Below are 25,282 nucleotides of genomic sequence, written 5' to 3' on the forward strand. Positions count from 1 at the left end.
TTCTCTCTAACATGCGACCACTGTGCAACAAACTAGATGAAGTTCAGCTACTGGCAGGGAAGAACAGAGACTTTTCTTCATCTTCCATCTTGTGCTTCATGGAACCTTGGCTGCATGGATCGATACTGGACTCTGAGCTGCAGGCTTCCAGCTGTTCAGAGCAGATCGCGACACAGAACTCTCCGACAAAACGAAAGGTGGAGGTATTTGTTTTTATACTAACAGTGGCTGGTGTAAAGATGTGACAGTGATTGCAGCACTGTTCTCCTGTTCTGGACACTTTTTTCCTCAACTGTAAACCCCTCTGTTCCCCCCTTGAGTTCACTTCATTCACTCTGGTCGGTGTTTACATTCCACCACAGGCCCACGTGCAGGATGCACAGTGCATGCTCACCGACCAGATACTGTGTTTGGACTCTTTCGTTATTGTCCTCAGCAACTTTCACAAAGGAAACTCAGTCACGAATTCTTTAAATATGGTCAGCTGATTAAATGGCTGACCAAAGAGGAGAACACTTTAGATCACTGTTACACTACAATCAACAGTGCCTACCATGCAGGTCATAGTCCACCTGATTCCTGCATACAGGCAGAAATTAAAACACTCTAAAGCTGTTGTGAGGACATCTAAGAAGTGGACCAGTGACACCATCCACCAGTTTCAGACCACCAGCTCTTCCTGCCCACCACAGAGGCCCTCTCCCCCCCTTCCACAATGATGTCTCTCTCCATCCTGGAGAAGGACGTTAACAAGCTGTTCAAGAGACAGAACTCCCACAAAGCAGCTGGACCAGACTCTGTCTCTCCCTCCACCCTGAAGCACTGTGTCAATCAGCTGTCTCTGGTGTTCACAGACATTGTCAACACCTCACTGGAGACATGCCACATACCAGCCTGCTTCAAGACCTCCACCATCATCCCCATCCCAAAAAACAAGGACCACAGGACTCAGTGATTGCAGACCCAACCCATTGAGTGCCTTGTACTGTCCCACCTCAAAACCATCACTGACCCATTCCTGGTCCCCCTGCAGTTTGCCTAAAGAGCCAACAAGTCTGTGGACAATGCAGTAAACTTAGCCCTCCACTTCATCCTCCAGCACCTGGACTCTGCAGGAACCTACGCCAGGATCCTGTTTGTGGATTTCAGCTCCTCCTTTAGCACCATTATCCTGGCTCTGCTGCAGGACAAGCTCTCCCAGTTGCACATGCCTGACTCCACCTGCAGGTGAATCACCGACTTCCTGTCTGACAGGAAGCAGCACGTGAAGCTGGGGAAACACGTCTCTACTTCCTGGACTATCAGCACCAGTTCCCCTCAAGGCTGCGTCGTTTCCCCTCTACTGTTCTCCTTATATACGAACAGCTGCACATCCAGTCATTAGTCAGTCAAGCTCCTGAAGTTTGCAGATGACACCAACCTCATTGGGCTCATCTCTGGTGGGAATGAGACCGCCTACAGGTGGGAGAGCCAATGATGGTTCACCCCTACACTGCCATCATTGAGTCCATCCTCACCTCCTCCATCACCATCTGCTACACTGCTGCCACTGCCAAGGACAAGGGCAGACTGCAGCGTATCATTCATTCTGCTGAGAGGGTGATTGGTTGCAACCTGCTGTCCCTCCAGGACCTGCAGGCCTCCAGGACACTGAGGCAAGCAGGAAAGATCATGTTCAACCCCTCCCACCCCGGACATAAACTTTTTCGACCATTCCCCTCCGGCAAGAGGCTGCAGTCTATGTTGACCAAAACCTCACGCCACAAGAACAGTTTCTTCCTGACTGCAGCTGGCCTCATCAACAAGGCCCAGGACCCCCACTGACACAGACTCTACCCCACTTATAGACACTACACATTATATTAATGTGAAATCTATAATCTTATATTGTACATCTGTGAACTCATCACATCTAACATGGTTAGTTACATTAACTCAACTATTTGTATTCTTTGTATTATTACACTTGCACATTACATATACTGTTTATACTGTGAATATTTACACATTCCCAGTCAATATCCTGTACATTATTTTTTAAACTCAACGAGTCTCTTCACATAGAAAATATTTCTACTTATTTTTTATTGTAAAATTTTATTAAATATTTATACCACCTGTCTTTTGTGGTAGTTGTGTTTTTCTCACTTTGTATAGACACTTGTTTTTTCTCTTACCTTCTATTTTTTGATTGTTATGCACCACAACACCAATGGCAATAAATCTGATTCTGATTCCGAGATATTTAGACCTGTACTGTAGAGGTTATACAAAAGTTGAATTCATAAATAAAATGTTGGATTTTTTTAAAGTAGAAAATCTTCCAGAGACTTTTGCTGGCTAGTTTAAATTCTTTTAAGTGGGGGTGTGTTGGGGCAATTTGGACTCAGGACCTCAGTATTTCTAAAATTCTTGCTGCCCTGGTCCTGTTCTAAAACTAGGCGGTGCTGAACTCTGCAACCACGCCGCTACACCACTGCTTGCTTTGAGCAATTTAACTCCCTCCTCCTCCCCAGCTTCCTCATCTATAGCATTTAGTTAAGTGGATTTTAGTGTTTCTTTAAATATATGTTCATGTTTATCAGATGTTGTGTATCTCAGGTTCAGTTGGGTGTCGAATTGTTCCAGAGCATCACATGAGCAGAGCCACACCACCACACTAAAATGTATATTCTACTAGCAATTAATTGTTTAAACCTTGATTCAAGGGTCCTGACTGAAATGATGGTTTGGGCTACCAATATTGTAAAAGTCACAATGCAAACTAAATCAATGCTGTAAGAATATGGTTCAAATAATAATATATGTAAAGTACTTTTAATTACACTTAATTTTCAGTCTTAACAGTTTTTGATTGTGTCATTCACCTGATTGTTTCAATGACAATTTAGTCTCGTGTGAACAGTAAAGTGAATAAAGAATAGCCACTGGCAATCTTCACAATTTCATCTGTGCCACAATACCACTAAAAGAAAAAACATGTCTACAGTCCCAGCTCTGTTTTCTTGAAGATGAATCACAGCTTTTTACCTGTTTCTATCCATCCTCCATTCATCCCACCTCCCTTCAACTCGCATAAATGAAAAAGCAACACAGCAGAGTAAGAAGAAGAAGAAGAAGAAGAGGAGCGCTGAGAGTAAACAGAACAAAAATATTGGTTTGCTTTCTTTCTGCTCTCTCTACCCCTCTGGATATGTGATCACTAACATCTATTGCATGTATTGAGGGCTGGGCGATGGTTTGGCACGTAGATTGTCAAATCACACCTCTGAGTAAGTCTTAGCTCAAGGCCCCTCCAGCTTACATAATCCTCTGATCTGTCTGCTGCTGGAGCAGGGCCAGCTGAGGATTGACAAACACACTGAGCAAGAAATGAGACACGCCATGCTGTCTTACAGGGCTGAGAGAGAGCAGTGACGACAGCCATTGTGAGTGGTAACACTGTCTACATGGATGCCTATTCTGAACAGAAATCCCACAGCATCATGAGCTCCCTGGCCAGAGATTTAGAGATAACAGCTTCAAACTTGTCCTTCTCCATGTCCGGGGTTTTTGTTTTTTGTTTTTTAACAGTCCCTTAAATAACTATCATCAGTCCTTACACATCTCTCCTTAAGGATAATTTTTCTAATAAAAGTAAGCAGGGTGGTCTCCCTTTCATTCTTCACCCTTTCACCCGCACATCTTCTATTTCCAGACTTACCCTGACCCTCCACCAGTTTGGCTGATTAGGAGGGAAGCCCACTTGCAGTGCCCCCTTTGGCAGTTCTTTTCAACTTCACAGTGTCCTGTGGTTGAGCTTGGATCCACTACAGAAAGCCATCTGCCCACTGTGATCGCTCGCTAAAGTGTCTTAATTAAGCCTCATTGCCTTTGTGTTATACGCCCCTCTTTCAAATGGACCCCAGAAAACACACAGAGAATAATAGAAACATCGTGTGAGGGAAATAGAGGCAAGGAGGTGAGAGCTGGACTTAATATTTACACACTGAGCCATGTGATATATCTCAGTGAGTCATGTCACACTGTCTGACAGATATTGTCATTCCATGAAATGGCTGTGCTGTAGGGATTTTGTTTTTGTGCCTCACAGGAGAGTGCAGGCAGCGACTGGCCCCACTGATCTGCTATCATTTGCATGTTGAACACACCCATGACTCCTTGATGTTGACGTGGAACACTGGCTCTGCAATGTGCCACAGCTGCAAGGTCCAGAGTGCCAAAGTTACCCCACACACACAGACACACACAGACATATTCACACACACACATACATGCATGTATGCATACCAAGGGATCCTCTGTCATCCAGTGTCCTGTTCCATGTCTTCATTTTGGGGCTGCCGATGAGACGAGTTGTTTTAGGGATACTCTCAGGACTTTCGATCTGTCAGCAAGTTGTTCAGCCTGCTTCACCTTTTGATCTGCAGGAAAAAGACTGAGCTGCTGTTGCTTTACTACAACACTTGTTCTTAGCAAACTCAGCTATACACAAATGCAAAAACCTGCTTTTTAAAAGTGATTTAATTGCAATTGATTGATGATTGATGATTTCATTTCAGACTGCCATTGGTTTCAGTTCATGTCACATATAAAAATCAACTCACATTACTAACATTCTTAAGCAAATATGCAATCTGCTTTTGAATGTTAAGTCACCATTATTCTATTTATTTATTCATAGTAGTTATGTCTAGTGTATTTTGGGATAATGATCATGATTTTTCAGCCCAGTAGGCCAAAGAATAACGTCCATATTAGATGATTCCACACCACACAATTTACATCCAGTGCCAAACTTCACTGCCAATGCAGGAAGAAGTGTGCCCTGTATGTAGTGAGGCGGAAAATCAGGGTCTAGAGGTCAGGGTGGTGGATTGGCGTGAAGGGTGTCTGACTTTCCCACAGACCGGAATTTGCATCCTGTCACAGATGTGTAATTAATTTTATAATATGTTGTGAGTAATGCCTTGTTATTACTGTAACAGCAACGATGATGTTGTTTCCCTAACCTTCACCAAATGTTTTAGTTGCCTAACCCTTAAAACCATAACCGTAGTTTATATACCATTACCATGATCTTTAATATTGTAAATAGCAGATATTTTTTAAATGTTGGCAATAGATGTTTTAAAAAATGATATCTTGAATACCATTAAAGCTTTTCAATATCAACATTCTTATCTGGCAAAAGGGTTGTAATTGTAATTTTTACAGATTGCAAGCAGGAACTGGTTTGAAAACTGTGTATCCTAGAAAGTGCAGACATATAACGTTTGAGAGTTGGCTGCCCAAACTATTTCAAAATCAAACCAAGAAGACAAATAATAAGCAAATATTGATGGCAGATGGAAACCAACAGCTTGTGAAAAAACTTAGTAGTTTTGGAAAATGATCAACAGGATGTGTTTTTAATGTGATAAAAGATGAACAGATCATGTTGAAGTCACTCTGGAATACTGAAATACTTGTGTCTAGGCAAATATCTAATTTTAAGTGTATTTACTGTCACTATCAAAGAAAAATAGAGTTGCAGATAATATTTGTGTGAATATAAATTTGGTGACTTATGTTAAATGTGGCAATAATATAATGTGGAGGAAAATATATGAGGATTTTCGTATCAAATTTAAATGTAAACTGTGTAAAATGATGTATTTAAACAGTAGTGGAGTACACATGAGTACAGTACAAATGTAATGTAATGTATGAGTATCAATAATAAAGTCCAATTCCATCAAACAAAGCAAATAAAAACTAGTTAGGCAAAGTAAAAATAATATTTCTAGTATACACCTGATTTAATGTGGCTTTTGAAAACAGATGCACTGCTATCATCTTGCCTCTAATATCTCAAGGCCTGATTGATCCTTCATTTGTCACAGTCACAGAGAGAAAAATCCAAAAGTACCTCTAACTGTTCTTTTTTTTTCACTTCCTCCCCCTTTCTTTTCTTCACAGTCTTCCTTTCACCATCCATTACAAGTGTGTGACAGGTTCCAGACGGGTTGAGAGGGGAGAACAATGTGTTGTGACCCTCAGTACCGCCCTCCAGCTCAGCGCCTGGCTCCAACTCCTTCTCCCAGCAGGCCGTGGGGGGCCTGGCCGCCGCCCCTCTGCCCGCCTCCCGCCTCCCACCTCCCCGCCTCACACCACCACCACCACCAGAATCAATCGCTCTGCGACACCATACAAACGATCCACTGAAGTCCATGCATCACAGTACAGTGCACCACCAACAATGACCAGCCATGTGGTTCAGGACTGAGAGAGAGGGAGCGAGAATAAGATGGAGAGTTATTATGGGTAAATATAAAATTGAAACACAAGAGGAAAGTGAAAATAGAGAGACAGGGAAGCAGAAAAAGCAGAAGAATGAAAGCAGAAATACAAAGATGGTGTGCATGTTAGGCCTGACTGATATGTGGAAAATATGTAATTGCGAATTTTTTGAACAATATTGCAATTTAAAAGGATTTTCTGTAAATTATTATCTACAAAATCTTCAAAATAATTTAATTCAAAAGATATTTTGCATTGTAGAATATCATATAATATGGGTATAAACTGCTGATTTTGGACAGGTGTGTTATTTATAAAACTTAACATGTCTGACAATATCTGACTGATGAATGATATTGTTGACAGCTCCGCACTGTAGCTGCGTAAGCTAACGTCAACGTTAGCTTCACAGACTGTTTCACCGACCTGGATTCTGAAAGTCCAGATTATTTAGCTTTTAAGATGATAAACAACAATATCATGTAGTTGAATTATAAGCAGGAGATTTCAATAACTCTGTCCACTGTCTGTCTGTCATTTATACTGGACAACTACTGAGCTACCTGCTCACTGCTTGTCTGTAATTGATATGTGGCAATCACCTAGATCATTTATCTAGAGCATGAACAAGTTTGTTGGTGCTCTTAGCCATGCTAGTAGCTAAGCTCTAGGGAGGGCAATGCTGGTCTGTCGGACCAGAGTGGTCCAGATTGCCATGACATTCATGGTTCCCAGAGGATGACTCCCACTGACTTTGGTGATCCCCTGAATTTTCCTCTACAGTCACCATGACATTAATATTTATTGCTTTGTGTGAAATGTCCCAACAACTATTGAATTAACTGTTGTGAAATTTAGGACATACATTCATGTTCCCCTTATGATGAATTGTAATGTTTTTTGTGATCCCCTGACTTTTCATCTGGCACCATCATCAGGTCAAATTTTCTTTTTGTCCAATACTTTTATTTATCATCAAAAATCTGTAAAACAGGATGCCCTGGTAGCCTACTGGTTACAACCTAAGATGCATGTCCCCATATTGTCCACACTTCGCTTTCGGCAACAGACCTGTCAAATGAGGGCAAAAATACAAAAAGAATCATCCCTATAAAAAACACAAAACTAATGACATCCCCATTAGCCTTAGCTGTACTTTGTGTTTAGTGCTAGCATGCTGACATGTTAAACTAAGATGGTGAACATTAAACATTATTTCTGCTTAACGTCAGCAGGTTAGCATCGTCATTTGTTAGCATGCTGACCTTAGCATTTAGCTCAAAGCACCACTTTGCCTGAGTACAGTCTGACAGAGCTGCTAGCATGGCTGTAGCCCAATGTCTATTCGTTCATCAAAATAGTGAGTATACAATTTTTGGACAATAGGCAACGACATATGGAAAGCAACTTATTATTAACCAGACATTACCAGACACATTACCGGACATTTGGCAGCAACAGTTGTCAATATAGCTAGCAAAATCAGTAGTTGTCGACTAAACCGTTCAACTCTTATAGCTTGTTAAAACACTGTTGATTATGTAAGTTATACTTAAAATCATGGCTCTTGTGATTTGAAAATTGTACTCTTGCGAATCCTGTTTTAACAACGATTAATCAGTCGGCCCTAGCAAAGGTGTAGAACAACTGCAGATTTGTCCAAGCTTTAATTATATCCTGGTGGATTCAGTGTGCGTCTGAGGTCCTTTCTGGTCAGCCACTGCTATTGTTTACTTCAAGTGTTGTATTAATCTGACTCCCAGAGGTCTCCCAGGAGCCCAGTGCCCTCCCTTAAACCTCCCCCACCCTCTCTCTCTCTCTCTCACACACACACACACAGTAACACACACACAGTGTACGATACGAAAATTGTGTTAATTTACCCAGCCAGTAGTATTAACCATATTATATCAAATAACTGCCACAGACAATTGGGCAGCCAGCCCCGTGACTTCATTTTAATTGATTTTCTTACATGCTCTCAGCCGCGGATGATTTGGTTTCCCTCTGACACTATGTTTATTAAAGGCATATTGCATAAAGGAATAAATAGATATTGTTGGTTGGATTTATATGAGCTTTGAGGGAATGCAGAGATTCGCCCCTTGTTTTAATATAAGTCTGACTTTAAGTGTTTAGTTTGATTAAAGTCAATATGTTTGTTTAACCTCCGGGCCAAAGGGACACCTTAGTGTGTGTGTGTGTGTGTGTGTGTGTGAGTATGTAATGGTGTGTATGTTTTGTGATGGAGAGAGTGAAGGAAATTGAGAGATGTTTATATTTATCCCAACCTGTCCATCACAAGGATTCACTCAGCTACCTGGGTGAGCTGACTTCATTGGAATATGTAGCGCTGTGCATGAATAGAGCTACTCTACACTGACCAGAAACCAGTTTTTATTTTCTGTCTTTTCTTCAAGTGGGATGGCTGTGAGGAGACCCCAGGACCATTTCATCTTGAACATCCTTTACCAGCTGTCTCAGTCTTAAAGGCATGCTGTTCAGCCCACAGAAAATCCCACTAATCATCTTTTTGTGTTTGAGGGCACAATATGCTGAAACAGGCAGGGTGCACTCACACACACACACACACACATATATACACATTAACACACACACACATACACACACACACACACACACATGCAGACACTGCCAGCCTGCTGCTCTCTTGTCCCCATGCCCTGAGGGGTAGAGAAAGAGGGAGAGGAGGGGGGGGGTTTCAGTATAATCACTTGTTAGAGGTCTGGCTCCGTCCCCCCCCCCCCCCTCTCTCTCTCTCTCTCTCTCTCTCTCTATCTCTCTCCTCTTCTCTCAGGAACCTCCTTACTCCTCCTCTGACTGTTCTGTCCATCCACCAAATCTGTACAGTATCTCTCTCTCTCTCTCTGTTTACCCCATGACTTCCTCCTCTGTGTCTGCCGCTCTTCCTCCTCTGTCTTTAAATCCCACTTCTCCCTCTGTCTGCAACTTTCTCCCTCATCAACTGTACAGTAACTCTCTCCTCTGTCTCTCAATACAGTTTGGGAATATGAGTTTATATTTAATAGGAAAAATTAAGGCTTGGTAATCTAATTTGAAACAGTAATGGTTGAAGATATTTGTGTTATATTACTGAAAGAAAGCATTATCTGTATGGGGAAAGACATAATTGAACTTAAATGAAGGAGTGATGAGCTGAATCAAAGACTACTGGTGAGCTGTATTAAATTGAATGTGTCAGCTTTTAAAATATGTGTGACAGTCAACACTATTGTTTCCGGGTTTTAAAAGGAATATGAAGCACAGAGTTAGAAAGAGGTCAAATTTCCAATTTATCACAAAAACTGCAGATTTATTTGAAGTGTCAGGAGAATCATGTGCATCAGTCACAGATCAAATCTCACAGATGGGTATAAAAGAGCAGTTTAAAATGCAGTTGCTCAAAAGCACATTATGTTGCCACAGCGCCTAATGATCACTTTTGTGACAGTTTTATGTTAAAAGTAGAGTTTATACTAGAATTAAGAGTCAAATTACACTAGAATTTCACCTTTGGCTGAAAAGTAACAGTTTTATGGCAACTTTCTGAGAATTTTTGCTTTTGAGACACAAACTATCTAATATTTAATAATATGTGTGAAATGTTGTTGAAAGGAATTTTTAATATTTCCTCATCAATTATGTAGATAAATAACCATCTAAAAAGTTTAACTACGGTTCTGTTGTCATAAAATATTTGCTTTTTTGCATGTTATTCTTCTGTAGTTTTTTAATTTTATTCAGTTTTCCATTACATTTTTCCTCCTTTTATTTGCTTTTATTTCAGTTTTTTAAACTTACATTAATCCTACATCTATTTGAAGTAATCCAAAATGTAGGGTTATAGTGTGGCCTGTTACTTATGTTTTCTTAAGCCAAGAAAACACAGACTCACTGTCCTGACAGTTATAATGTCTATATATTGACAGAGGGAGTAGACCATGGCCTGGGATGAGGGATCCTACTTACCTTAGTGGCGCAAATCAATCGGGATATCAGGTGCCAGGTGGCCATATAAAGTCCAACCCACCAGGTGACGGGACTGTTAACTCTGTGGAGGGCTTCTGTGTGCAAAGGATGGTAAAACCATCAGGAATTCTGTGTTTTGGTAAGAATATGTTCAGTAACACTTTCTTTAATCCATGTTAATTTTGAAATTCTGGAAAATGGTGGTGACATTTTAGGCAATATCTTGGATTTTGTAACAAATTTAAATCCACTAATTAATATTGATAGCTGATATTTGATGTTAGTAATTCAGTGCTTTGTCCAACATGAAGAAATAACCATAACTCCATAACATTTCCATAACACCATGGAAAATGAGACAAAATCTCCTACACAGTTTAACTGCAATAGTAAGGAAGAACAGTGCTTATGGTCTTATTTCATGCAAATTTTACCACTGGTATACAAGAACATTTGTGTCAAACAAATCCAAAAACTGTCTTCCCGCCTCTTTTCCCCCTATAGTTCAATACTTACACAGGGAATCTAAGTCATAAGAACAATAAGTCCTTTCTCTAATTTCCCCACTCAATGACTTTATGAGTGAGCAGGTAATGTATCATTCTTCTCATTGACTAATGTCCTGGTTCATTTTGTCCTTTCCGCTTTGCCATCGCCCGCCGTGCAACACTGATTAATGCCATCACAGCAAATTAGATACCCAAGGAACAACATGTTTATCATTTTCAAGCATTAAGAAAAGTACTTTCTCGCTTCATTTCCTTCAGTGCATTCAGAGCAGTGGGCACATCAAGGTGATGTATGTACGTACAGCATGGAGAGGAAAATATTAATTGGAATATAGCCAGAGATGTGGCCTTTCTTCTAAAGGTTGTGAGACAGAGGACGAGTGCTGAGGGTAAGGTACCTCCAAGTAATGATGTCATTCTTTATTGTACACACATAGTGAAACTGAGTTTAAATGCAAAAGGCCCAGTTTAACTCTAAGATCAAGGTTTTCATAAAAAAAAGTCCTTTAAAGCAGAAATGTGTTATTTTCTCAACATTGTCCCCCTCTTCAACGGCAAGAGGCAATTTAAATGACGTTTAAACCGCAACAAAAATGTCTGAATATCCAGGGTCGTGTTTGTGGTGTTGTCCTGTTGGCTACAGTTTAGAAAACTTGTATTATTGCTGTATTCACATGGCCATTACAACTGTGCAGCAATGTTACCATGTGAAAACTAGGTTTGCCTAGTGCAAGTTATGTTAAATGATCTCACATGACAACAAGTGCTCATCAGACCTGACTAACACCAAGTCCAACATCTTCTTTGGCTAATTGTTTCACTGTGCTAAGGCTTCAGAACCAATATTCATTGTAATCAAGTGATTCATGACTCTCTTTTGGCTTCTTTGATGTCTCAAAAAGGGGGCTACTTCATTTTTTAACGTTTGCTGGAGAAGATTGTCTCACAGCCTGCCTTTTATTTGAATCAGCCATTGCAAAAGTTGATCCACAGTTTGCATTTGCTATGAATTTAAATGATTGAAAATACAAAAAAAAGCATCATTGCTGTGTGATGGCTTTGGTTTGAACATGTTTTATTAGTATTCATAGTCAGCAAGAAAGGTAGCTCCAGAGCAGTAAGAGTAATTAGCAGCACAGACATAAAATCCAACCACAGAAATATGCAGTAGAACAAACTGTAAACATAATAGTGATATATTATCACCTTATAAAGTTGTTTTGGCCAACATGTTCGTAAACAGTTGCCTCTTTACATACCCAGCAGATACAGAGCAAAATTAGCATTCATTTGAAGTTATGCTTCTGGCAATCTGGTGAATGTAAGTCCAATATGCACTCTCCTTTTCTCTCCCCTTTGGTCTCCACCAAATTCCCAGGGAAATATCTGGCTCTTCAGCTGGTAAATGTACCACTGTGTTCACCAGCTAATCGCTAACTTTGTCATGTTTTGTGGGGCAAGTAGCATACGATGGGTTTATCAGAGCTTTCCTGCAAGTTATGGGCCTTAAAACCAAAACAATAAGCTGAAAGATGCTAAAACGTTCTGTAGAGCCTAGGGGAAATATTGATTTGTGCATTTGTTTTTCTTTTTTTTCCATTTGTAATTTTTATAGTGGACATACATTATACAATCTATATTTGTCTTTTTCCATATTTTTGACACAGAGGATCTTATACTATGCTGCTCTATTTTCTGTTGCAGCTGTTAATTTTTTGTTTTTTTTACTAAATAAGCAAATCAGAAATTGTGCGAGACTACCTTGAACATCTTGATAGCCCAACGTGTTACAATAGCAGCCTCAGGTATTGACAGAAAGAGAGCAAGAGCTCACATATTCTCATATCATTTTCATCCTCATATCATGCTGAGAAAGTAGCCTGGCACTGGTATGTTCTTACCCAATGTTCCCTCTCCCGGGCTGTATATCACATCATAAAGAATACATAAACCCCTTCTCCAAAAAAAAAGAAAACTACCCAGTCTCCAAGGCATCAGTGCCTAGCCCTGTTCTCTAACTCTGAACAGAAAAAGAGCTGAAACAAAGAACTTTCCTTAGAAAGAAAAAGAAGAAAAACAACATCGCTCAAGAATAAAAAAAATTGAGAGACAATGCTAATAACTGTAAAATATGAATGGTGACTTGACATATTTACAAATGCGCTGAGAGGCGCCCTACTAAATGCGATGAAATGGGAAACCAATGGCATGGAAGAAAGCGGTTGTGGGCCCCCATCTCTTGCCATTAGATGTTCAGTGGAAGCTGTCAACAGAAGGCGCATTTGCCTGCCAAGCTCCCTCTCTGACTGAGCTCTCTGCCTGCAGCACGCCCCGAGCTCCTCTTTGACTCAAAGGGTTCATTTCACTTCTTTTAGCCTCATTCGCATGTGGTGCTACACAAAAACCCGGCTTGCTCGCAGCCTGCCTCTTGTGTGTGTGTGTGTGTGTGTGTGTGTGTGTGTGTGTGTGTGTGTGTGTGGGAATTCTTGTGTCTGTGTGTGTGTGTGTATGTATGTTTGTATGTGTGCGTGTTTTAAATTCATCTTGTGTTTGTGTGCATGTGTGTGGGTGGTGTGTGTGTATGGTTTTTCACAAGTGCACGTGTACATGCATGTGTGTAAATCACAAGGTGATGCCAGGATCCTCACTATTGCACTGATGGCCAAAAAGCAACAGTGACAGTAGCAGGGAAAGAGGACTGAGTCCATCATCACACATTTTCTAGTGCTATTGGTATTGGGTTTGCTCAGGCCTTTTAACTGAAGAAACACAGTCAGCTGGTAATCGCTGAATAGAGTCATAATAATATCGCAGTAAGGAAAGTGAATTGAAATTTGTATCTTGATAATGTGTCCACTCACCTGTGTAGAGCAGAGGTTCCCACCTGCTAACTAAATTATCTTTGTTTTTTAGCACTTTTTAAATCTTTCTTTTTTTACTGGAGAGTTTTACCTCTTCATTCCTCTAAAAACTATTCTGATTAAACAATCTTAGAAAAGAATACCACTCTTTGGTTGAACTGCTCACAACTCATAGACATATGCAAGCTGTGACTGGGTGTTAGACTCACAGGTCAGTCTGAGACTGAGAACAGTCTCCCAAGTTTCATTGTTAAAACTGGGTGGAAACAATTAGAGAGTTTAAAAAGAAATTGTTTTTAGGGCATCCCTTCATATTGGGGCGTTGGCATGCACTTCACTATGGAGAAGAATGGGATGAGAGCATAATTCCTGGTAAGGCATGTCCTTGACAAAATGTAAGGGGCTTAGGTTTGTTAGCGACCGTTCTCGCCACCGTTCAAGCAACTACTGTGCATTTAGAAATCCCCAGACCTCTAATTGTCTGGTATTGCAAAACTAGACGGGGGTTGTGATTTGTGGTTTACTGATTTTCACTGAAAAATACCTGCAAGAAGCAGATCAGTTTTAATTAATTTTGCAAACTCAGAGGTGGTTGAGGTGGATGATGGGTTAACAAAACCCAGGACTTTGACTCCAGAGACCCTGCATGTGGTCAGGTTTGGAACTCTTAAAGTTAAGGTTAGGTTTGGTTTGAATATTGAAAGAGTAAACACGTCCCAGTTAGTGCTTTACGTCAGGTACTTTTTCAATTTTTTGACCAAAATCATGATCTTCCCTAAATCTCAACCAAGTGCTTGAGTTTCCAAAACGTAACTACAAATTGTAGGGAAAACAGATGAAATGTGTTGTAAGTGAACCATATAACGTTCATACTGAAGTGAAATGTTCAGTTTACAACTTTGCAGATTGAACTTTGCATAGTGTTTCCTCATTATGTTGATAAAAATCCAAGAGGTATCACATTTCTTTCAAAACGTATTTAATGTTGCAAATATTAGTAGACATGGTTGGATTTTCATTGAGATTTCATAAACCTTCACATTTCAAACGTTGTCATGTTTTCTGTTTCAAGATTTTGATCACCATAGTTTACAGTAAACCCTTGTGATGAGCTTGGCTCAGAAAATGTTCTGACAATAGTGAGTGAAGACAAGAGGGGGAGCATCTAAGTGGGAAAATGATTAAACAGTATTTGTCCTGGTGTTTTTATAATCCCATTTTCACCAAGATTTTTGATAACCAGAATATTCCCAATAAATTACTATACATGATTTTCTTTTTAAATTAAACAATTAGTGAGATTAGTGAGCCTATTCAGCTGCAAACAAGTACATTTTCTTTTAAGTGTATGACTTATACCGCTGTGGCTGTCCTCTGGCCAGTCTCTTTGGCTACCAGCCCAAGGGTCGGACAAGTGGAGTGGAAGTTGAAGAGGGCTGTTTGAACGTAATAGGTTTTGACTGGCATGTGTTACATGCTTCACTGCACCATTGATTGAGCGCTTGTTTGCTAAATCACTGCTGGTTTCCCCTGTCTGGTAGGCCTGTGACACGTGTGGTGTGTGGTCACTTCAGCTCAGAGAGAGAGAAAGAGACAGAAAGCAGCAGGTCAGGTGCCACCCTGGTGACCAAAAGAGGACGTGAGTCAAAATGACAATAAAACAGAGAAAAAATAAAGGAGGGAGAAAACAGGCTTCACTTCCCTTATCATGAGACTCCCCAAAAGAGGAATCAATCCCTAATTCATTCACAAATCTTAGCACTTTGGTTTTTCCTCCATGGACACTCAGCATAACACCCCTCCTCCTCCTCCTTCTCCTCCTCTTCCTCTCTCCCATTTCACTCCCTCTCTGCCCCCACCCCCCCTTGTTTCAGACATGCTTTTTACAGCTTGGAGGATGTGGCAGTGGAGGGAGGTTGGTGTCATGGGTCAATGTCACTCAACCAGCCGTCTACTCAACGGATGTGGATCGCTGAGATGAAACCTCCCAGTGGCTGACTTGTGTTTCCTTCCACTTTTCCTTCCGGTCACTCCTTTACTATTTTCAAAGATAAAAAAACGACTAAACTAACATGCTAATGATGATAAACTGACACAAAGTTGAATTGTGTGTGTTAGGCAGGTGACTTGATAAACACTGGAAACATTTTACATACTTCGCATGAGAACTGGTACATTATTGTCACTGGTTTGAGAGTTAATCTGCAAACACTCAGTTTTACTGTCCAGAGAAAATTCTGCCCCAGGTACATTTGATTTTACAAACTACAGTCCCATCCCTCATAAAACACAGGAAGCACTCACACATTTTAACTTAACATACAGGTGATGTTAATTAAATTCTGTAAAGGTTTATTCGGTGCTTAAGGCCTAGGGTACTGGGCTAGTTCCTCTGAAGGACACACCTCTGTGAGTCACATCTTTCTCGCTGAGGAATGAGGTCTTTGTCAACTTGCGAAATAATAAGAGCAATAACAACAACAAAATACGTCATTGTTCCATGCACTCCAGAACTACACGTAGAAGCGTTTTCTGATCTGCAGTTATCAGTAGGACCTTTACAAATCACTGTGGAAAAATAAATACATTTTATGATGTGACAACACTATGGTTTAGGTACAAAAACAACCTGGTTAGGTTTAGGAAAAGATCATGATTTGGGTTGTAATTAGTGCTTTGTTAAGGTTGGGGAACCTGCGTTGTCATGGTTACAACCACGTAGTTAATGTTTTTTTAACAAAACCTATTTTGACTGAAGGTTGAAAATGTTTTGTTGACCCATCCATCCACCCTGACCTCTGTATTTAGACGGGAGAACTCAAATGTTAACTGGCTGTCTACACTTTATGCATTTCAGCCGTGTTTTTCTGTCACCTCACAGGCATCTGATGAACAGATATGCTTCAGTTTTAAGTGCATTTTACATGCGCAGCTGCGACATAAAGCATATTTTTATGCCTCAAGTCAGTTTTTACATTTCCAAAAACAGAATCCTCTAGTTTAAACAAGACTAGGTCAAAACCTAGTATACAGCTGGACTGTGTATGAAACACTAGAGGGCTTTTAATTTAAAACAACAGATACAGGAAGAGGCGACATTCGGCCAAGGCGACTAATGAAGTTAACTTTATCATTCAGTTGACCAATGGTGTAACTTCATCACTCAATCGGTCAGTGACTCAGTCAGTCACAGACTTTCGCGTTTAAAATGCCTGCCCCTGCCAGCCAAAAATATATATATTAACAGTTCAATTTCAGGTATCAGCAGAATATAGCATTTTCAAATTAACTCTACATGTTATAAATTACATTATAATCATAAGTAAACATGTTACCAAATCTGCACAGTAAAGTGAAATGACATAAACTAGCTTATTGTTTCACATCATTCTCTTCTGTTTCCCTCTCTAGTTTCAGATTGAGAGGTTGTTGAAAGTACCGCAGCTAGCCTACCCAGCGCCTGGAGTCCTCCCCTCCGCCTTGGGAAGGCTTGGCGAGTAAACAGTGTCTTTGCTGATTACAACGCCTCTCTCTCTCTGCATCCCAAGGTAAGCTAAAACACTTTGATCTGCTATTGATTGTCTCCCTCCTCCTCCTCATCCCTCCGCCCTCTTTCCTCGCTGCTGTTAAAACATAGGTGAGTCAGCCAGCGGCCTGAGGCACTGAAGCAGAAACCAGCAGCATGCTGCTGTGTTTCTAATGCTGACCACTGAGGTTAATTGATATCCTCTCTGTGGTGCAAAAATCATAAATATGTTTAAGGAAAGCTGAGGAGCTGTTTACAGAGGAGAATACAGATATGGATTCAGATACAGAAGACCTGTAAAATTAGTGCCATTGGATTGTATTTATTAAACATGAAACACTGTATGAAAACTTGGGCATCAAAGCTGGTGAGTCATGTTAGTCAAGAGCCAATTAGCAGAATGTGTGAGCTTTTAGAAGAAATGTTGTTATCACCACTTTTATATCTGTTTTCAAAGTAAATAGAGTGTAGGTGCAGAATTATTCAACAGGCAAAGTCAAAACAATAATAATAGTATAATAAATTGTTTCATAATATTTTAATAATTTAAAAAGAATCCTATGTACTGTTAGCATTTTTGTTATTTGCAAATGTGAGAACATACACTAAACCTACTGGAGATAAAGCATGTGGGCAAGAGAAGGGGGAGACTCATCTGAAAAATGACAGCATCAATTGTTTGGTTAAACACTTCAAATGACACATTTCCCCAACAAGCAAACTCTTCCAATCTTCAGAGTAATCACTGCTCTCAAGAAAATTGGCAGCAGTGGTCTTTTGTTAAAACAACATACAACATACATGGATGGATATTCAAAGCACATGACCTTCAAGACCTTTCCCTAACCATGGTCTAGTTTCATTAAACTTATAATAACCAAATAGTTTTAGCTGCCTTAAAGGCATACTCAGCCAACTTTGCCCAATATATCTTCAGTATCAAATACTCACCAACTCCAGGCTTGTCAGGTTGCTCTGAAGGGCTTGTAGTTTGCTCCTTCATGTAGAGCTCCAGCTGTGGTCAGCTTGGGTTCACAGTAGTTACAATGGCAACCCAGAAGTGTGTAAAAAAGGGGTCAAAACATATGAAAACATCCACTGAAACTTCTCAAACCACTTCTGTAGCATTACCTCCTCCTCGACCATTGATCCGTACGTTCAGTGTGTTCCATACAACTGCAGTTTCTCTCCAACAGTGGTACCCAGATAAATCAGGGCTGCAAAATAATTAACACAAAATCTGGCTGGTTTTGATGTTGGATAATTTTAGATCTTTGGATCTTTTAGATCCCGTTTTAGATCTTAGATCTCCGACAAACAACCTTTTTTGTTGTTCAGGTGTTACAATTCAAAACTCACTGCTGGGTCAACATGGACAATAGAATAGTTACAAAGCACTGTAAAACTTCAGGCATAAAAGAATAATACAGAATTCATAGCAGCACCCTACTCCTTGTTTGTATGTTGGGCGTTCCCATCGTTTTGTCCAGCCCTTGTAGCTATGCAATGGAAACACAGAGCAAGAACCCAAAGGACTGAGGCCAGATGAAGGAATTGAGGAATCAATCAAAGCTGAAGCAATGTGCTGAAGTCAAGATCTATCCAATATTTTGGTTCTGCTTGTTGTGGGAGAGAGATTTAGTGGCTTCAGAGTGCTAAGTGTCATGTCCCCACACTCTCCTAGCCTTAATGAGAAAGTGTGGAAAAGAAGTCACTATCTGGTTAGTCTGTTTTCATTTTTTTTCTTTTTTCTTCTTTTTTTTCGGTGTAGCTTGTCTGTTTCATTTCTCTCACACACCTCTTCGTGAGAGAGGGGGTGCAGCTGTGAGATGATGAAGTTTCGGGGAAAGGTGGATGTGCCATCCATTACAGGAGGTGGAAAGGTGCAGATAAATCACCTTATCAGCCCTGCCTTCTCCCCACTGAGCTGAGGGAGCAGAGCAAGAGGGAAATCCATCAACCTCCACAAATGGGACATGACTCAGAGATCACTCCGCCTCTATACTGGGCTCTGTACATACCTTTCACTGGCTTTAACATTGTATTACTATATAACTGAGACCAACTTCCATCCAGCCGTGGGTTGACATCATCACACAAGATGCAAAAAACATCCAGTGAAAATTCCACATCTTCCTCAATAAAGTATAGTCAAGTCTGAGAGTGCAGCACGTAGGATAAAACCTTGAATTTACATCGTACATTCTAGCGTGCTTGTTGGATGTTTCCTCTCACATTTTGAAAATTTATCTCCAGAAAGTCTGCTAATGAAAATGTGAATCCATGTGTGTATCCATCAAGTATGTTTATATGAATGTTCTCAAAAGGGTGCAATGGGAAAAAATATCAAAAGTTATTATCCTTAAAGGGGACATTTTTGTGATTTTCTGTTATTTTTATACTGTTATGATGTCAAATCTTAAACATTGTCAAAGGTCTGAAATTTGAGGTGAATGTATGTAAAGATGCTCCCTGAAAGTCAAGCCAGGGCTTCAGCCTGCTCTGAATGCTCTGTTTGCAAAGTTGTGATGACGTCAGATTGTTTGCGCACGCCCACAAACGGCCATCCTTTGGTAGTCTCTGTTACTAAGGTTGTTCCATGGTTTGTTCACATTGTCCACCCGCATATTTCAGAAAGGATTCAGACTCAAACATATACAGATGTACTTGAGAGGTTTCCATTTCAAGTAAAGAAAAAGAAAAAGAAGTGAGGTCCTACTACTACTGCCGAGATGCACCTAATCAATCAGAACAGAGAGAGCTAAAACGGCCTGTTTCAGACAGAGGCTGAACTGAGGGGTTGCATAAAGAGTCAGTTTAAGATAGATAAGGAGTTGTTTGAACTGAAAAGATATTCCAGTAGAGCCCAGAATAAAAATATAGACCCGGTAACATGCAGAATAGATCTCCTTCAAGCTTTCATCTAATTTTTTGACACCTGTGGTTACAGGTGGTGACAGCAAGTGTGTTTTAATAATAGAGATCCCAGAGTTCCACTTGAAATGACTATCGACCACTTAGGGCAGCAAACATGCCTTAAGCTGTGACTCTGTCACAACTGAGCAGAAAGAAGAAGAGACAATTTTGTACCTGTTTATAGCTTAATCCAAAAAGTGTGGGCTGAAAAAGACTAAAGAAGACAGTCAGCCATGTTGTTTTACACAGTAATACTGAACTTGATCAAATGTTGTCTTCCACATTACAGGAATTTGAATTCATCGTGGGACAGGCAGACTCAGACAAACTACTATTTAGAAAGGTAATTACAGAATGCCAATACATTGACTTGATATTGCTGAAAAAAGTCTGGCCATGAATAGTATCAAAAATGTGGTTTTAGATAATGACAATCATAGAGGATATAACTTTCAAAAGCATTTTTTTCTGTAATTATGTAACTTCTGGAGTTTCACTGCTGCTGCCCACATGCAGGAATATGGCTATTTCCTTTCCTAATTTGTTTCCCCTGTCCACACAAACCATGTGGTGTTTTCTCTGCTCCCATTCAATTTTTTTCTGGGCTTTTTGGTGGAACAGAGACATAAAGTATAAAGGATGCTGCATCTACACACTAGTGCCAGAAATCACAAGCACAGGAAGCAGAAATATGTGGTTCTGCAACATCATTGTTTATTTGAAAAGTCTCTTCTTTTTTTTTCCTTTTTGTGTTTTCCACTTCAATCAAGTAAAGTGTTTTAGATGTAGTATATATATTTTGTTATTTTGATGGAAGTTTCCTTGACAATTTTTTTTTAAACAGAAATTCAGGATGCTTACAAAAACAGGCAGATGGAAACATACTTAAACACAAAATAACAAAATAGATCAGTGTTATCTGTTAGGTTCATCATACATTTAGTTTTCCCATGATCTTCCGCATCTAAGCATACACATCTACAATTACTGAACACCTATGGCACCCCATACAAGGTTGCTAAGCAACAATAATGACAATGACCTTTTAGAAACCAGTGGGATATGTCCCACTAGTCGAAAGGACTACAGCACACTTGTGGGGCCACAGTGTTTACCTCAGCTCATAGACTGAATAGCAACAGAATAAGCCACACAATCACAAGACACACCTTCACATAACATCACGCAAAGGCATTAAGCACATTTTTGCCCTTGAGGAAACCAGAGGAGTTAGCATTTCCCTGCTAGCTCTAAATGTAGTACCTTGTCACCACCCCCCCTTAATGTAAGAGCAGTCTATTGGTATTCAGCTGCACAGGTATCTAAGAAAGCAAAGCCTTTTAAACATCTTAACCGCTGTTTGTTCTGTCTCTAGAGGGCATGTGCAGTACACTGGGGGTTTGGGAATAGACAAGGAGAATTGCAAATTTGTTTTGCCAGCTACATGTGCTCTGTAATTCCATGCCTGCTGCATTGTAGCCGAGTGTGTTAGATTTATACATAAACACACACAAAGGTGGGATGTTTTGTTTAATTCTTAGAAGATTTGGGATGTTTAGTTATGATTAATGACTTCTCCACAGGAGAAACATTATGCAGACAGTAGCTGTGATGTACCGTTGTGTTGTTTTGTTGTTGCTGTTATTGTTTTTTCCTCTGAACAGCTACAGAGCAACAAGAACACACGTGTTGGGTTTTTATATTTGACTTTGGACTGATATTAGATACTCTACGTAGGAGATGGTCACAACTTTGCTGCCATTGTGATGCTTTTCATAATAGAAAGGATTTAGGCCTATACGCCATGCAGGTATGTATCATCACATCGTTATGTGTATCTGACTTAACTCTCAATAATTGTAGCTGTTAGTATTTTAAGTATAAGTTTCTGATGCCTCACTTAAGTTAAGCACAACAGGGATTGGTCTAAATGAAAGCAGAAGAAAGTTCCCCAGGCAGGAAGTGTAAGAGAACAGGAAACCTCCTCGTTGTCTGTCTCTTAAGTCCTGGGCATGCATCTAAATGACAAACCTGTGTGTCTGTCCCCCTTTTAAGAAATCCTTTACAAGTGGTGAGACACCAGGGCCTAGGCTGTGGAGGCTGTATATTTCTATTCATAATTGATGACCCGGACCCAGACAGACAGCGCACTACACATGTAATATGGATTCACTCTTGGTTTCAGATGCATGCCCTCGTCTGGACTTGACTCTGAGCCATCATTGTGTGTGGAGAGGGAACGGAGAGGGAATGGTGTATGTGTACGCGAGTGTGTGTGTGTGTCTGTATGTGCAAGTGAGAGCATGTGTCTGTGTGTGTGATATGGTTGTTGCAGCCAAAAATGTAATGGAGCGACCTTGTGTTTTCCAGCTCCAGTTTGGCTTATGTTTTGACTGCTAATTCCTGATTTGGTTCTCCAATTTTATGCTTTTTAAAATGTTATAGTTCGATTTCTCACCAGTTGTTTTTTTGTACTACAGTTTTTGGTTCCCGTGCACCTAAAGACCTTCGCAATAAACAGAAGCACACTGGGTTAGCTGCTGCCTTTGTGGATTCCTGGGGACTAATTGATCAGGTATCCAAGTCCTGGGGCTCTTGTTTGGTCTCACCTTACTGCTTTCCCTGATTTCTGTTAGGGTTAATTTGAGAACATCTTGTTTTTTCAAATCCCTGGTGATTTGTTTGGCCTTGCAGTATAAACTACCGGCATGAGTACTAATCTGTGTCTTACTGTATGTTGTACTTCTATGGTGCTAAATCCATAAGGGAGTTGAGGATAAATGTTTGGATAGGAGAGTTTTACTGTTATACTATAGATCAAATGATCTCAGTTGTTGAACTATGATGACAGACAGGGTCAAATTGTGAATGAATGGAAGTAGCTGGATTTGATATCAAAATCATTAAAATATCTGCTAAAGTCTGGGAAAAAAAGACTAATGTGTAATTTGGTCTGAAAAACCCTTGATTTACCTGCACGTTAATGTTTCTTGTGGGTTTTGCTTCACAGGTGGGTAAAACACAGAAGAGGATTAATGTTAGTACAGTGTAACGTTGTTGCACCTTTGTGTAGCCTGTTCATTTTTAGGCATGCTAGCAGCCCCGGGAATGACAATGTCAGTCTGACAGTCAGTCAGTCCACCAATTTGGTCCAGACTTAAATATCTGGACAACTATTTGATGGATTTCCATGAAATTTTGTACAGACATTCATTATCCCCAGAGGATGGATCCCACTGACTTTGGTGATCCCTTGACTTTTTCTCTAGGACCTCCAGCAGCCTCAGCTGTACTTTGTGTGTTGTGCTTATTAGCAAATGTTAGTATGCTAATGTTAGTATTTAGCTCAATGCACTGCTGTGCCTAAGTACAGCCTCACAGGTCCACTAGCATGGCTGTAGACTCTAAACAGCCCTGCGTTAAAACTGCATTGGTGGAGGCATGTTGTTAAAAGTACCGGTGAGACAATGAAATGTAATCTAGGAAGGCCAGTTGGACTAAAATATTTATGCACAGTTTATGGGGATGGTCCACAAAGTGGTTTGTAATAGTCACAGACAGGATTTTACAGCTCTGGAAAGTTATCACGATGGCAACTATTTTTTTTATTGCGATGATCATGAGGTAAATGGTAGAAATACAATGTTCACATTTAAAAGTAATCCACCAGGAACGTGCACTTGCATGTATGTGATTGATCAACACAGCACATGGCCGGATGATGTCACATTGCGTTGCAGCAAAAGTTGAGCCTCGTTCAACTTTTTTGCCGGACGACCCTGTGTTACCACTCAGTAGCATCGACGGCTGTTAAGTCATTGTGCTACATTACAGGAATAGAGAGCTATAAGTCTTCTCACCAGTATGCGTCTCCTCAAAAACCTTTGACTGCCTTCACAGAAACTACTGTATGTCCATATCTTTAAGCTTTTTATGTATATGACAATCCTAAAACTCAAAACTTTTTTTACCAATAGATACTTATAAGCTTAGCTTATAAGCACTGAAACAATGGTATATTGAAGGATTGAAATTCATATTACCATAAAATCTACAATGTTCAGGTCTAAATTTATACTCAGGTGACACATTGTACAACACATCACAGCAGGGCAGTGCATTTGTGATTTCAGAAAAGTGCATTACAGTCATGTGCATAACAACACTAATGAAACATACTGTAATTTTAACAGTTTAATTAGTTCTTTTGTTCTTATTTTTCTGTGTGAATTGGCATTTTCAACTTTATTTATTACCATTTAGTGTCTGTTGAGATGCAGCAAAGTCACACTAGAAATGTCACATAATCCTGCCACAGAAAAGGTGATTTTGTGATAGTGTGAAAAATTTGTTGTTGATGTTTTTATTCTCAACCTTGAACTGTGTGCTGACTGAAGATTTCTGGATCAGGGAGATTTAAGGAGTATTTTATAATACATTTTTGATTAATGGAATCACTTAATATTTGTCCAGTAGTTGAGTAATGAGGCACTTCCTCCATCTGCATCAGACTGTCCTTCTCCTTTTGTGCCAATTGATTCAGTGGTTTAATGGAGTTGTGTGGTAGCCCCTGAGTCTCACTCTCTCCTCTGGTCTCAGCTGAAGTTCACAGAGGGCAGAGTTCATACCCCACGTTCCCATAGCAACATATGACATGTTGCCCTCAAACAGAAACTCCCTCTCAATCCTCCGTAATGGATTTGACCTTTGAACTCTGTCCCTCACTGCATCTCAAACTGACACATAGCCAAGTGTGAAGCCCTACTGGCTGTAGCCTGCAGCCGTGTCCACCACATTACACTCCACATCTCTGCCACACAAGGGTTAATGATCAGCTCTGCGGTAGCATATGTCATCTAAAAGTGAGCAGGCTCACACGTGAGGTTAATACCATCACAGCTATAAAAACAGGAGCACAATCTCGATGATGACACAAAGTAAATGAGCATTCCTTACATGGATGTCATAGTTTTAGTTGAATCATAAGCTTTACCAGCAGAGCCTGACTCACTGCGACCTCACACAGGTCCCCTGTCATCGTTATGCAGCCTCACCTCGCTACAGCCAATCCCGTTCTCCAACCAGCCTCGCCTGTTGCATTATTTATGAGCACTAATCAGGACCCCAGCTCTGGTGTGCTAGCCACCCTACCGGTAACATCACTTCCCTGACCCGACCCTGCCTGTTTCCCCACAGCA

General features: G+C 40.3%; 1 protein-coding gene across 14 annotated transcripts in view; it reads left to right on the top strand.

The window, feature by feature from the left end:
• LOC121888517 overlaps window positions 1–25,282 on the top strand; it is a 192,425-nt gene that overhangs the window by 121,291 nt on the left and 45,852 nt on the right. For 6 of the 14 annotated variants that reach the window (XR_006093254.1, XR_006093253.1, XR_006093255.1 and 3 more), the window contains 7 exons: window positions 5,962–6,306; window positions 10,233–10,411; window positions 15,184–15,281; window positions 15,517–15,668; window positions 17,060–17,190; window positions 20,374–20,427; window positions 22,565–22,659. Coding sequence is in view for 1 of the 14 variants with exons in the window: in XM_042400094.1 (XP_042256028.1) it covers window positions 5,962–6,268 (307 nt within the window). In the remaining 13 variants the exon portion in view is untranslated. Of the gene's footprint in view, window positions 1–5,961; window positions 7,177–8,702; window positions 8,843–10,232; window positions 10,412–11,039; window positions 11,165–15,183; window positions 15,282–15,516; window positions 15,669–17,059; window positions 17,191–20,373; window positions 20,428–22,564; window positions 22,660–23,094; window positions 23,345–25,282 lie in introns of those variants that run through there. The other 8 variants (XR_006093252.1, XR_006093250.1, XR_006093251.1 and 5 more) reach the window with 8 other exon arrangements.

The sequence above is a fragment of the Thunnus maccoyii genome, chromosome 2, assembly GCF_910596095.1.
Source record: "Thunnus maccoyii chromosome 2, fThuMac1.1, whole genome shotgun sequence".
Classification (NCBI taxonomy): Eukaryota; Metazoa; Chordata; class Actinopteri; order Scombriformes; family Scombridae; genus Thunnus; species Thunnus maccoyii.